Genomic DNA, 15,715 nt, shown 5'->3' on the forward strand with positions numbered 1-15,715 from the left:
AATCTCCTTATGCATGATAAATTTTGATTTTTATAAATAACTGTAAAACATTAGTCTTTTCTTATTGTATCTCACGTTTACAAATATATTTATTTATATGTATATATAAGATGATGTACTATGGGCAAATCTGAATGAATTATCTGATCTGTTCTGTTCTGTTAAAATATCGCCGTATTTACTAGACATAATGTCACTGTCATAATTTGTACGGTATATGTAAAAATAAATACATGAATATACTATTTAGTATAAATAATGACTGCCATATTATTATCACAGTGTCTCTGTTTTGTTAATAACACGACTATATATCATGTAACTGTCATGCGTACACGTAAACTTTCATCAAACTTATTCTCTAAATCTTCTATATATTCATCCTTTTAGAGCATGTTTTTAAACTGGTTCGAACATATTGTGGAATGTTTGAGATTTTATTGATAAGGATGTGAGCGCTTTCAATTGTCAATAACCTATTTCTTTCAAATGACCTAAAATACTAGAAATATAGACCACTTAAGTCATTTTAAATATACAAGTGGCATTAATAATTCATGGTTACGTATGTGTTAGTGTTTGCTAATCAGCGTTAAAGAAATTAGATATGTCTGGCTCGACATAGCTGCGATACAGATTCAAAAGGAAATAATGCCAACTTTACAAACACTAACCTATTTAGTGGTTGAAATTATGTTTGAATTTCTACACAGTGCCTGCATGAATTTCCATGATACGCTGATTTAATGCCGATTAAATAAATAAAATTTGCTTAAGAATTTGAGAAATGGAACAATCTTAATGGACAAAATATTGTGTTAACTACTAAAAGAATCACAGCGATAGATAAGCATTATCAATTGATGTTTATTCTACTAGGTTTTTATGTACAAATATTAGATTTCAGATTGTTTTAAATGTATCACTCTTAATAAAAAATACATATTTTTATTTTATTGATTTGTCCATATCTTTATTTTTAATAAATATTTTGTCTTGCAAATAGAAGGCCAATAATGCTACAATGTGTTTGTAACAATAGTGTAAGTAGATACATAGGCTTCTTACTCCTGTGTGAATCATTGGTACTAGCGTTTTGGCCTAACCATTTTAATGGCAACTGTTTCTTAAAACTTGTTTAACAATTTAATGTCCGAATGACGTAAAATTTTATATGTTCTTTTAATATGATGAAACGTGTTGGTGGAATATAAGGAAAAACAGATCATGAAAAATCTAGAAGTTCAACTGTACTTCAAAACATTTTTGCGGAAGTGTGTTACCATGATTATTCAATATAACAGGGAATACACGTTTAGCAAAATAATATAATAAAAATTATGCCAAGGTTGTAGAAAACATTTTATAATTACCGTCATGATTCTCATTGAACTACCCTCGTAGCTGAGCCATCTTCTGTTTCTTTTGCTCATAGCTAAAGTGAATATGTATTTTGTAGGCAGTTAAAATACCTGACATCTTGCTACCTTAAAGACTTATTATTGCACGTTTAGGACTGTTTCTTCAGGTGATCTCCTCTTAAACTATATTTTTGAATATCATTATTAAAATGTTCTAAAAGTTAATGTGCTTTTAAATTTATGCACAATGTGGTTTTTTAATGCTTTTTTAAGACAAAAAAATCGAAAATGGTAAAATTATACAGTTCTTGCTCTTATTTTAGGGCCTTTCAGAAGAAGTTGATTTATTAAGTGAAACGATTAATTTTTTCCGCACGTATGACTTTTATCAACATTCAGTCAAGTATTACTACAATTTAAAAGCTTGCAGGTGTGATTATTTGCTATTGTACGAGTACATGAAGTTTTATTTACCAACACCTGTTACATTATCAACTCATCAGGGGATAAAACCGAGATGATTTCATTACATTGTACCATTATCATCTTTATGACATCTCCTAATGTATTGATTTTACTTGCAGCCTTAAATGAACACTCGTTAGTAAGGCATGCTTTAGAAATTGTAACGTTTTTGTCATCTCGTAAACAACCGACGTCGGGATCGTAGACTCAAAGCTGAAACTCTTCTTAATTTGAAGGTCGTGAATCACCTTACTAGCTCTTTTTGTACAATAAATGTCCTGAATCAGACCAACCGATTAGAACCACCAACAATTTACAAGTCAGCCAAGTAAAATACATATCATTAGCAGAAAACATTCGAACAGATTCTGAGAAATCAATATCAAAGTCAGCTTGACTTAATAGTAAGACCGTGAGGATTTCGTAATATCTATTTATTTTCCGTTAGATTAATCAATATTGACACATATTATAGCATCAACAGATGTAGTCTCGTGGCTTTATAGGTCTCGGGATCGATATTAATTTCAAATGCACCTGCTCACAAATATGTATGGAATGCCGGAAATTTCCGCTACAATCACGTAAACAATGAAAAAAACCAATGATTCCCTTTCGTGCGTAGTTACTCAATAGTAATAATAATACATGTGATACAATAAGATACTGGTATATCTGAAAGGTGATTTTCCTTCAGTCATTTAAATAGTGATTCATACATTTCACAATGTTTGTGATTTCTTGTGCGTTTGTATTTCCTTTAAACTGGCATTTTAATTGCTGGACTGTTTGTGTGCGTAGAAAGCATGAGAAAGATGGGAGCTGAGGTCAGTTATTTGTCATCCATGCATTTTACCATGTCCTCAAACATTAACAGTAATTTCATATTGAATAGGAAATGGCTGACTTCAAAGTCAAAGTTGTTTTAGAAAAGTCAAACATGGGTTTAATAATGTTTTTTATTACATGCTTTTCGGTGGTTTATAGAAATATATCAGTGATATAAAACTGGTAATTTCACTGTTTGAAACAGTAAAATTACCACTTTGATAATTTCACTGTTTGAATTTAAGCCCCTTACGTTGTTTCAGTGAAATACCAGCGTGCACAGTACTGGGTACCAACTTAATGACGTGACGTCGTAAATGACGTCACGTTGTATTATTATTTGGCGCGCTTTTCATTCAGTATTAGGTTAAATGTCTTTTTAAAACGTTTCTTTGCATAATTTTTTATAATAAAAAGAAAATTTGTTTAGTTTATTGTAAGATTGAAATATATTTCACCGAGTGAGCACCAAAAGGTATATTTTACGAGTGGCGCAGTAGTATTTTGACTTCCATACAAAATACACAATCACAATAATTATACGTACCTACTGCCAAATTATTATAGCAAAAGAAGCACAAGATGGTGCATCTATATATGGCCAATACGTTTTGGATACCAAATACCAAAAACAAAAAAGTTTGTGGGAAATAAAATGATTTCGAGGGCTTAATGGGCCATTTAAAAGAGAAATGTAAGACAAGATATAACAACAAAGCCTTGCTAAAAGTTTATCATTTTATCATTTTTATTGAGATGGTTTATAAAACATTTTCTTTTCTTTTCATGACAAGAATATCAATATCAAGAACAAATAGTTTCAAACAAATCCAATTGAATACATTTCAAACAAATTTTGAGATTTCCTTATTACCTTGCTTTAAAGTTTAAGTACACTGTACTCTCAATAAATTCATACATTTTCATAGTTTTATACAATGTACGTCATCTAAAAACACAAAAAAACTCGTATCGAACAGCCTGTGCCAATGCAAAAAAATACCCTTCTTTACGACAAATGCATTTTAAATTTACCGTCATGGAACAATTTATACCCTACACTCTAAAAACAGTACCCGAAACATTGAGAAAATTCCTTTCTTCTGTATATCTAACATATGTAATGCCCGAACTTATACCAGAGAACATGCGGCAAAGGAACAATAAAACTGAAAACTTGAAAAAAAATAATACCAAGAAAACATTTTATAACTATACAACATTATGACACCTTTGTACATCCCTGAGAAATTTCAGTCGTAGTCTGTTCATTTTAAACTTTTTTTCTCGAATATCTTCTTTTATAATAATATCAATATTAAAACAAGAGTTTCAGATAATGTTTTCTTTTGACTTTTTAAAATAAATAAATGATACGCGACAGTAAAAGTTCCTTTGTCTCATACCAGACTTTACAATCATTTACAAATGCATGTCAACTCTTTTAATCATAATGACTTCAAAAGTAGAAAATGTACATACTACGCAATGGCAATGAAACAAGAAAGAACATATTTCCTTGATTAAAACAAATATATATCATCACTTAAACTACAACCCCAAAAAAGAAAAGAATCAACCTTTTAATAACATAATTTTCGTCCTCCGTATTTTGCAAGAAATAACAAACAAATATGTTCCTTCTTGTTTGGCAGAAAAAAACAAGCATACATATCACACGGACTAATATATTTGAGATCAATATTATTTCATGAAAACAAAATGAATGATAAAAACAAACAAACATGAGAGAAAATGGTGATTAACACGTGAACTCCATGCACAGACTGAAACAAAATTTCCATTTACCCACAAAAAAATATTTGCCACATTAAGATTAACAAACCAGGAGAAAATGAATAGTGTTTTCTTTTATGAGGTTAGGTTATATAAAAACACAAATCCATGTTATACATGTATCTTTTTTGTATTTTTTAAACTCTTTCCTTCCACGTTTAATATTTTATCAATAAGCAAATACCATTTGATATATGAACAAATTCGGTAAAAGACTAGGTAAAATAGTATTTCTAAACTCATTGTTAATGTATCTACGGACATACCACAGTTTGTTTTCTTGCATATTTAAGTTTCCATTGATTATTTTTTTACAACAATAAACAGTAAAAAAAAATGTGGAGATCATAAGATATTGCACCAAAACTGCCCGGAAATACTACTCAAACAAATAAAATTTGCTATGCAATTTAACACATTTACTAACGAACAAAAAATAAAATAATAACAAACGTAATACGTCATAGTTTGGTAAATATACAAATCAAATAACGGTGAACTACAGGGACCTTGAAAATTTCTAAAAATAGCACAAATAATTTTTGCACCAATTAAATCCGCCATGTTGCACCAAAACTATCATACAATTTTCTCCTGTAAATGCAGAGATATACATGAACATGTATATACAAAGTAAAAAGAACAAACACCAGTACTAAAATAAAAAGACTGAAAATGGCGGAATGAAAATAATTTGAATGTACAATTTACATTAATTACAAACAGAAACAGTTAATTGTGCCTCATGAGCATTAATTCCAAAGAAAAACTCGTCTTTTTGCAAATACAGTGTATATCAAATCATAAATCAAAATGGCTCGGTAATCGGCATTTACAATGCACTCATTGAAGCATCTTTGTCGCACGTCCTTCCGTAATACTGAGAACAAACTTGTTCTCATCGTCATCATATCGTTGCATAAATATATAAATACAATAGCAATACAAAGACACGGAGATCAATATACGAAGAAGCTGGTAAGGCATCATGGGCATGCATAAAGAATGTACCGAAACAATTGAGATCAATCTATGAATAAAAGAATATAATTGTCCAATTCGCCTGAAATGTGTAAAACAACGTCTGAGCAAAGAATAAGGGAAAGATAACTAACTGAGGCTTCATGAGCTGAATCTAAACTAATATGCATGACCATTCAGGTGTTCCACACCCAATTAAACGTGAAGCAACACTTTCTTACTTATTTCATTCCTTTTTATATAATGTCAGACTTTATGCTCACCCCCAACCAACACTCTCAATAACTTTTTCAGACTCATTTTTTCAGCACCATCTATTCATTTTCATTTTATGTCATCAAAAACTTAGACGATTGCTAATTACGAGTTTTAATTACTGTCTTCGTAATATATCGTTCACAATACTTGTAAAACTTTTACAACGGCTCCTCCGTGGACTTCATTCGAAAGAAGGATCGAATGGTTGGGTGTCATCTTGGTCTTGTTCCAATGAACTGCTTGACACAATGCGTCGCAATCTAGTCCAACATGCTTGTATGTTGATGTTAACTTGTCGTGGAAAAGACGATGAATGTTCTGGAATCGCTTCTCGCTAAAATACAAAGTAAAACGAGTTTTATCAGCAAGAACATTATATGTATATCAAAGTTAGATAATACGAAACTTCCATTTGGTTACACTGTTACATAAATATCTATTGATCTTTCAAAGGCACCTTATACAAATTGAGTGTTTATCAACACAATTTAAAATACTTATCTTTAAATGATAAAAGTACAAAAGAGATCCTCCAGAAAATGGCCTTGAAATATTAAAATTGTACCGACATAATTTTTATAAACTATGTAATTGTATTATAATATTTCCAATACTGCCATAAAAAAACTCCTTGATCCAACACCGTTACAAACTACATTTTAAAATATTTTCCTGGGAATTGCTTGTTTTATATGAATATCAAATTAAAATGTATCAAAATAATAATTATCAACTTCATGCTGACATCAACAAAAACGTAATACCAACATGTAAATGAACCCTGATAGCATCTAACAATACGTTTAGTTTGAAACTGATAATGATAAAAAAACCACAGGGATATGAACTAATTTGATTGGCCAATTTTTCTAGCGTCGATAAAACTGTTTTAATTACAACTTCAGAACATGATTTATTTAGGAAATTTATATTGCATGATCAAAATTCATGAATAAATAACAAAATGAAGTTTAAAATCCAATGAAACGCTACAAAGATTTTAAGATATCATTTACACAAAACATATCAAAGAGACATATCTTTGAACCATTAAACTTGCTTCTAAGGAAAGAGTACAGTCTTGCTTATGTTTGACACTTTGTGTACTTATAAAAATTATATATACTTAAATGACGAACGTGAATGAATTTAACATTTTAAAATAGACCTAGACATTTTAAAATTAAATTTGAATTTTAGGCAATAAAGGTCTATAAAGGTTCTACATGTTTTAATAGATTAAACATCGATCAAATAATTTCGTGACCATACAATCATTTAAGTATTTTTCTCATCAGACAGCAAGGGAAAGCTTATCAGACAAAATGCACATTTAATCAATAAATCACATGTATACGTATATTAATGATATAGCCCTTATCTCTATCGATAGAGATATATAAATATGTATATTTTGTGATTTATTGATTAAATATCAAGTTCCTGAGTTAATGATAACTTAATTATTAACTTAACTGAGTGAATGGTAACTTAATGATTATAAAAGTTCAGTTTTTTGTTTTGCATTTATACCGCTTATTTTCAAGTGCTTCAACTATAACATTATCAACCACAATACGAGTGTCAATCAATGTAGACGTTTGTTCAGGCCTTGTATTTTTACTGTTTTTCAAGAGGCGTTGTAATATAATTTAATACGCACAAAGGAATGAAGTAGGCAGCTACTTTATTTCCAATTGATATTGGCAACACTTCAATATGTAAGCGTTCTATTCTCAAATACTGTTTAATCATTAATTGCGACTCTTAAAAAAACATTATGATCTGTTAACAATACGATAATAAGGAAATAACATAATGGAGTTAAAGTCATGAAATTCCCACTTGGCATCGTGCCAAAATTTAATTTGATTCGCCGTTGTGAATAGCGATAAACTTATGTGGTAATAACCCGTCTATAACTTATTTATCAAATCAGATACTAGTTTAACCTGATATCTGATATGACTAATTATTGATCTGAATTTAAACTTTCAAGTCACCATGTACATGTAGTACAGGCATACATTTATCTCTGCTGACAACAATTTAAATTTTGTATTTCGTCACGTTTTTACTACATTTGGCAACTATAAACTATTTTCCACACAAAAAAAGAATTTTTATTTTTTTCAGAAATCGCGATTATGTTAAAAAAAGTGGCATCCATTTTAAAGTAGAAAAATCTAGACCTGTTTAAGTATTATCAAATATATTTTCTTCGCCATATTATAGTTTTATCAGTTTTATGACTATTTGCTTTTATTGCATGTATGTATTGAATAATCTACACTGAAAGCCCTTCAAACACTGTCAAAATAAATACATGTATTTCGCTATAAAATAGCCTCAATTTTACACAGTCGTACTATCTAACTGCGCATTATTTTATTGTCCTATATATATGTTAAACATTATAGCCTACTATAGAAGATGTAAACTTGTAAAGCACGCTTATATCAAATAAACACTGAATCTATTAATCTCTGCCGTCCTATTTTAAATTTTCCACAACTTTGACTTATTTTCAACATTATGAACCCCTCATAAACGACTAATTTAAATACATTAAAAAATCAAAAGTTTTGTATATATCAGTTTTCATCCAACTTATTACCTTATCAAAATCATATTCAAAAAGTCTCACTGTCTCGTATCATCTTAACTGTAGCACAGATTAAATACCCTACTGTAATTGATGATAAACGTACCCGTCTGAAAGGTGTAAAAGACGAGTTGAACTCATCCGAGATTCTTCGTAACTCTCTGCCAACTTCTTGCTCTTGCATACGAAAAGAAGGAACCGATGGAAGTGACACTGATCTATCCCGAGGTTGGGGAATTAGATCCGGGAGATGCTGATGATATTCTTCAACCCCGGACGACTCGGACTCACACCGCAACCTAAGAGGTCGCCTCGATCTACCTGGTGATGATAATAAGAACAAAACATTTGATAAAAAATAGTTGATGGAAAAAAGAAAGACTGCACATGATCTAAAGTTAAATATTCTTATATAAAGAGAAAACAACAACAAAAATTCTTAAATCTGTTGCATAAAAAAGTCGAATTGATATATAAGAAGAAACTTAACCAACACGAACAAAAAGCAAATGATATAGATGCCGAAAAGAATAATGCTAAATTCAAGTTGTTTGTGAAATCAAGAAAAAGAAGAAATAGATGACCTTCATGAAAAGGAATGATGAGAGAGAAAAAAGATGATAAAAGTAGACCATAAAGAACAAAAACACGTAATAAGCGTGTGCTATCAAACCAAATGCGCAAATTGTTTTTTGCACTCTATAAACTTTAAACATTTGCCACTGGATCGTTATCAAAGGGATATAAATGGCTTTCTCGTTTTTGAACCAACTAATGAACTGATAATAACCATAACCGCAGTCTATTTCAAGTGTGCCAATAATGCGGAGACTAGAAACAATCAAATGTTTTATTTTTGTTCCTGTCTTGAAAGAATAAGATAACAGAAATCAATGTCAAATGAAATTGTATCTGTTTTTTTTTTAGAATAATCGTTATATATATGAAGGGATCTTTTATAATATTTTCACGATAATGTAGACAAGATAATTAATGAAACCTGACGATATAACAGAATTAATTGGTTAACCACTTTCCTTCAACACTTGAGGTTTTCTTTTTTTATGACAAAGTAATAACTATATGATTTATCAAACTGCGTAATTATTATGTTTCGGCCTTAAATCGTCTTCAAACTTTTTATATGTTCGTTAAAGGCAAATTTAAATCTACATTTGATAATTTATCACCCCTGGTGTCTACCTAATCATTGATCTTCAATGAAATTCACACCTGATTAAACTTCACTATTGTAAATTTACTATCGTGTCAGCTCAATGTGACCTGCAAAACAAACTTATCGTCTGCTCAGACGTACATGTCTGGTTTATTTTCGGAATCTGATGTAAGCAGTCTTCCTTGCCGCGGGCTTCCTAAGAGGTCTCCGCTCTCGTTAAATTGTCTACACTTTAATCAGTAATGACTCATTATGACTTTCGGAAGTGCTCCTTGAAATTAACTTAGAGAAAACGCGAAAACCAACAATTTCAAGTGTCGGGGCAGAAAAGTTGTAAATAAGGTCTGATTGTGCGTGCGTAAAAAGTGTGTTTTTTCTTCTTCTAAGTTCAGTTTAACGAATTAGAGAACTGCAGATGTGTCAACCATGCTATGTGAAGATCTATAAACATCACATCTATTTTTTTTCTTTAGCAGGTGGGTTATCTTAATACAGTAGATATCAGATTGTTTATTAATATGTCACCAAGTTGCATAGTTACTGTGTCTAACGAAAACGAGCGTAGTTCACATGCACGCCTTTATCAAGAACCGGTTTATCTTTGCCACGCTTTCGAATGATATCTTTTAATACCCATGAGTAAATGACAGATTGTTAACATGCGCACACTTTTTCTTGCAAGTGGGGTATGATTTAAGCCGTGATTTTAATGACAATTTCAATAACCTAGCCCGAATGATTTGAATATTCGAAAGTTTTTTGTATGTTTAGATTGCATTTATTATTTAGTAATTGCGTGTTTTGTTTATAAAAATGTTAATATTATGCAATTATGAATGATTTTATTAAAATAATTTAAAAATACGAGAGCATAATAATGCTAAAATAACAGCAAAAACAACTATATGAAAACTTGTTTGTAGATATAAATTATGAGCATTATTTAGTGCATTTTTTCACCCCTGAACCAAGTCTGCCCCATGCAAAGTATTTATGGGCAACAAAATTATGAACATAACATTGGTTTGATAACAATGTTTTAGACTTGGTGAAATTATAAATACCACAATAGATATAATTGAATATGAATCTATAAAAACGAATTCCCAACGTTAAAAGAGTCCAATTGAGATTAAAAAGCCTAAAAACACATACATGTAATTTGAAATTCTTACATAGATCAAGTGAAGCACTTTAAATGGAAAAATCTGAATACGATAATATTTTATAACATATATAGTAAAATTACTCAAAATTAAATTATATATCGATTTTTGTGCGATTTTTGAAAGACTTTGCAATTTTTTATGATTTTTTTTACATTTTGGGCAATAAAATCGATTATTTTGAAGAGGAAAAAAACATGGAGGGAATGATCCAGACCTACATCAAATGGGACACAAGTCTTGGAAAAAAATATTTCAAGTACACGTCATGTCAAAAAAAAAACTCATTGAAGTTTCTTTAATAAAAGACTAAAAATTCATGGACCAAGAGATGATGTAACATTGAAACTTATATGATATGATATTTAATATCTGTAGCGTTTTACCTTTAGAATTCGGGCCCAACTGGCCAAATTCTTGATCTTTCGGACTTGGAGTCTGTGTACCAAAGTTGCGACTAGCTATTGGACGAAACCGTCTTCTTTGACGGTCTTTTCTCGTCCATGAATTTAAATATAAAGGTTCGGACACGGACGTGTCCTCACTGTTCTCTAACGGAGCCCAGCCCATGTTTCTGGCATCATCGATTCCTTCAGGTGTTGGAATGGGCGCTTGTGGTCTTTGTATTGCTATTGGTTCCGAAACAGAATGGTCAAGTTCACAACTCTCACCGAAGAGTTCTTCAACCTCTTTATCGTTGTCATCATCGACGTTTTGATCAGATGCCTCATTGTGACGCTCTTCGTCACATTTAGGAAATACATCTTCATTATCGTTTATATCCATTTCTTCTAGGGTTTCGGATATATCAACGTCTGTACCACAACTTCCAAATACAAACTGTCGGGGAACCGAAGTACCGGATGACTGGGACGCTGGGGAATTCACATCTGTTCCGTACCCACTATCCCGCTTGTTGCCTGTAATAGCTGGCAGCAGCGGGCATTTCCCCATTTTCAAAGATTCAGCGCTGGGATTTGTGTCCTCTTTATTCGTCTCCATTTCTTACATTATATCCAACTTATTGAATTTTTAAATGAAATTAACAATACTACTTTAAAATAGTAAATCACGTAAAGTAATATACAACGCAGCGTACAACTCTTATGTTATAATCCAAGCACAATTTATGATAATATGGCACGTAGTATAGTATAAATTACAAATAACTCCCGTCTCACTGTAGTGTAACATTTGATATGATATCATAACACTTATTTTTTCTACGTTTAAGCTCCTGGGAAAATAGGCGTTGTCGTTTATCGACCAATTAGAATAACAGTCATCAGCACTATAAATAAATCCGGTTGTGCGTGAAAAGAGGCGGAGCAAAATTTACATATTTCTCACGGCGGTGTTTCATTAGAAAATCAGTATTGCAAAAGAGCGATAGTAAAGTTCAGTTATATTTTCTACGTCTTTATAATGTAATAAAGAAACATTGCTAACAAAGACAAATTTAACATCTTAAATGGTTTATAAGTTAAGCGAAATAAATATATTTCTTTTTATGTAAGTGTACTATTATTTACGTATTTCATTTCAAGTAACATGAATTTGACTTAACTGAAAAAGGCAATGATACGGTAAAATATGAAATATCATTTACATAATTCAATTATTAATTACAATAATTCATTAATTTTAATAAAAAAACGTTTTTCTTAAAGAAAGTACTGTTACCTACAAAGTAACATAACTTAATGTTAGAAATACTCAGTCGCGTATTGGTGTCACGATATACCCTCCCTATTTACCCCCCTTTGTCGATTAAAATAAATATACTATATTAAATTTACTTTAAATTTGTACATTATAAGTTTTGCAAAGCATTAGTAAGATGGAAATAATTGTGAGAATATTCTGTAAGCACATATGTTTACAAATACTGTTAATCTCAGCTTAAAATGAAAAACATTTGCGTCCGAAATCTAATAATAATCTGCTGTTCATATAAAAAGTACACTTGATTTTTTTGTATTTGTGTCAGTAGAACATTTCCGAAAGAAAGAAGCATAGAAGCAAAGAAGCATTTTATACTGGGAAAGTGGCCAAAGGTGAGCACACGCTGATACAAAATACCCAGAAAGTCTGTGGTTTCCAGCGTTCATTTTGTGGTTTTATGCCAGCATGTCTTGGCATCACCTGATCATCGGCAGATACTACATACGATGTTACTTTGTCTGTAGGGCGTGGGAAAAATTCGTCTTTGGAGTAATATAATGAGTATAATTGTAATCGCATTATTAATATAATTATGTAATAATCATTTTAAGCAACATGGTATACATTTTTATCTGCAAGAGTTTCTGTATGTGGATGTTTTTATTCTTTTCTTTTGGCACAAATTACACTTTTAGCAATTAATTAAATAACAATTAAACCAGAAAAAAAACCAATAACGAGCGCATCAGTTTAGGATCGTCTATACCGAATTACAGAATCTTTTCTATACATTTATACGTTTCATTTAGTTCCACTGAAATAGACTAGTTACTTAGCTATCAGGACTTTGAATTATTTCATGCCATGAAACTATCCGACTAGCTTACGGAACGTCGGTGGTTCTACACAGGTGCCTGCTCGTGTCTTAAAGGAACTGATATCTGAAATCTGAATTGTGTCTAAGGCGGTGCTTAGGGGGTTGTTGGCGACGGAAGCTGTATTATGGAGATTCAATCAGTCTGATTTTGTAATGATTAGGGTTTTTTTTCTTCCTTTCTTTTCATTCCTCTAATTCTATTTGCTATTTTCTATTAAATAGTGTTTTATTATTTTGTTTATTCATATTTTTTTTTGCATTTACGTATATAGAGAGATATGATTAGTTATACTGTATATGGTTAGGAATAAAAAAATGTATCATTGGCACATATTTTAGAAAAAAATCTAAGGCGTTTCAACTCCTAGAATCGTGACCCTTGATATTTCATGGGCATTTATGATTTATTAGTTTTATCGCATATTTATTGAAAGTTTAATCACTTCTTGTTTATAGTTTCTTCTTTATACATGTACATTTATATGTTTAGAAAAGCTTATGAACTACTAAAGAAAACGTTTCCCTCTTGTTAAGAAATTATAAATCAAAATAGCACCAAAATAGTGTGTTTAATCAGTTAAACAGAACCTATTCATTTCATCAAATAGAACAGGTTAATCCGAGAGAGAAGAAAAAAACGCCGTCTGGCTCTATTATTGCTGACTACTTTTTTCATAGAAAATAAACAGAGATAAACCTAATGTAGTCGCTGTGTCCGATTTCTTCTCCTGTTGAAGTGCTACTTTATAATCTACTCCAACAGTTATTGGCATTTCTAGTATTCAATTAATGATTAATTCTCTTACCTCCAAATCTAAATTGGTCTCGCTTTTGTTATCACTTTCATGCTCACCACAATAGCTCAATTATGGGCAGACTTCAGGCAGCTCGTGGTAAAGATTGTCTATATATTTGGTACACCGCAACTATTATTTTTGATGACCGTCAATATTTTGATTTATTTGACATCCGAGCTTCCTCTTGTTTATCAACATTGGTGTAATAAATTTCGACAAAATTAAGATAACGATTTGATAACGCGCCAGTTTCTCGCAGAACACGAACGCGCACGTTTTTATTTACGCGTCACCCAGGCGACAGACTAAATGTGCTCTACGTAAAAATGTTTTCCAAAAGGCACGCGACAGTGGCGCGTGCACATTCTTGGAAACAATCTGTCATAGACAATCAGAGATCGATTTATTATCTGCATTTCAATGCCTTCGATGAGGATGCATACGAATCTCGTCTTTCTCTGCGGTCTTTCTATTGCAATATCAACACTTATACCAGTTTCGATATTCTTCATTTAAAACGTACATTTACGTTACATTTTCCCTATATTTTATTATCTTATTTTACTCTATACTGGAAATGAAGGAATCTGAAGTTGATGTCGGTTCTCAGACGATAGTTTCGCGGGAATTCTAGTTCTTGCATTACAAAACCCGCCAAAAATGTCACCCGAAAATTTCTGTTTAAAATTTTATCAAATTATTACACAGTAAAAAGGAGATGTTCCCAGCACGTCAAGACAATGTGTTAAGCAACTGTGAGATGCCATTTCTTAATTCCTCGTAATATTTCTCTCTGAAATATAAGACAAAAACGTATCCCATGATTCATTTGAGAATAATACGAGGACTGTTAGATCAATTAGACATCTCCTTGAAAATTGACTTTGTTTTCAGTGAAATATTTCAAATTTAGTTGCTCTCTTGAGTGATCCATACGTTAACAATATATGTCAGACTCTATTATTAGACATTTCACTTGCGTAATTAACTCAAAGTATTGAAAAGAAGCGAATGAAAATACAATAACAGAAGTGTCAAAAGGAGAAACAGGGCAATAGCAGCAGTAAATCTGTAATCGTTAGGCTCGGCTTACCTGCCGTGTTTAACAGATAGGCGTTTTAAGTGAATTTTCTTCCTTGGTGGTATACAAGAAAAATCATAAATTAGCATTTGTCAAAATTTTGCTAGTGGGTGGCCGTACCACACAGGGAACTTGCGATCTTGAAAGAAATGAACAAAAGATACGGTATCATTTATAACTGAAATGATTTATTCCCAGACATGTTATGCAAGTTTATGGGTACACAGTAAGTGAAATTAATGCGATTTTAATTGAATTATTGCGCACGAAAACGCGCACTTCTTAAAAAGTCATGTGAGAGTAACGTGCACGAGTATAAAATAATCTACTCATAAAAATATATATGAGAGAGTTACAAGATGTGAGCTAACTATATAGTGTGAGAGTGAAATAATGCACGGGGGTTCATGTTAATATAACATAAAAATGAAATATATGCATGTATTCCTTTCAAATTTTAACATGACTGAAAGAAATACACCAAAAATGTATTTTATATACTAGTATACATTTTTTACCTTTCTTATTATTGTACATGTACGAATGATCAAAATAAGATAAAAATGATGAAAAATAACACGTTATCACCAGTGCAGGTTGAATAATTTAATAATCTAGCTACCGGTTTCGCTTCTTAACGAACCTTTGTCAGAATAC

The 15,715-nt window shown here is 31.3% G+C and overlaps 1 protein-coding gene across 2 annotated transcripts; it reads right to left on the reverse strand.

Annotated features, from left to right (window-relative positions):
* Nucleotides 1-3,378: 3,378 nt before the first annotated feature.
* LOC132745790 (uncharacterized) lies at nt 3,379-11,874 on the reverse strand. Of its 2 annotated transcripts, none has more exons than XM_060734767.1 (3): nt 11,025-11,856; nt 8,402-8,616; nt 3,379-6,024 (listed from the first exon to the last, which is right to left on the reverse strand). In XM_060734767.1, the coding sequence occupies exons 1-3, from the start codon at nt 11,638-11,640 to the stop codon at nt 5,872-5,874; spliced, it is 984 nt and encodes a 327-aa protein (XP_060590750.1). In that variant the 5' UTR covers nt 11,641-11,856; the 3' UTR covers nt 3,379-5,871. The 2 variants fall into 2 exon arrangements, with proteins under 2 accessions (XP_060590750.1, XP_060590751.1); XM_060734768.1 differs by having other exon boundaries at nt 5,868-6,024; nt 8,308-8,616; nt 11,025-11,874.
* Nucleotides 11,875-15,715: the final 3,841 nt, after the last annotated feature.

The sequence above is a fragment of the Ruditapes philippinarum genome, unplaced genomic scaffold (assembly GCF_026571515.1).
Source record: "Ruditapes philippinarum isolate M1 unplaced genomic scaffold, ASM2657151v2 ctg1138_1_1_1_1, whole genome shotgun sequence".
Lineage (NCBI taxonomy): Eukaryota > Metazoa > Mollusca > Bivalvia > Venerida > Veneridae > Ruditapes > Ruditapes philippinarum.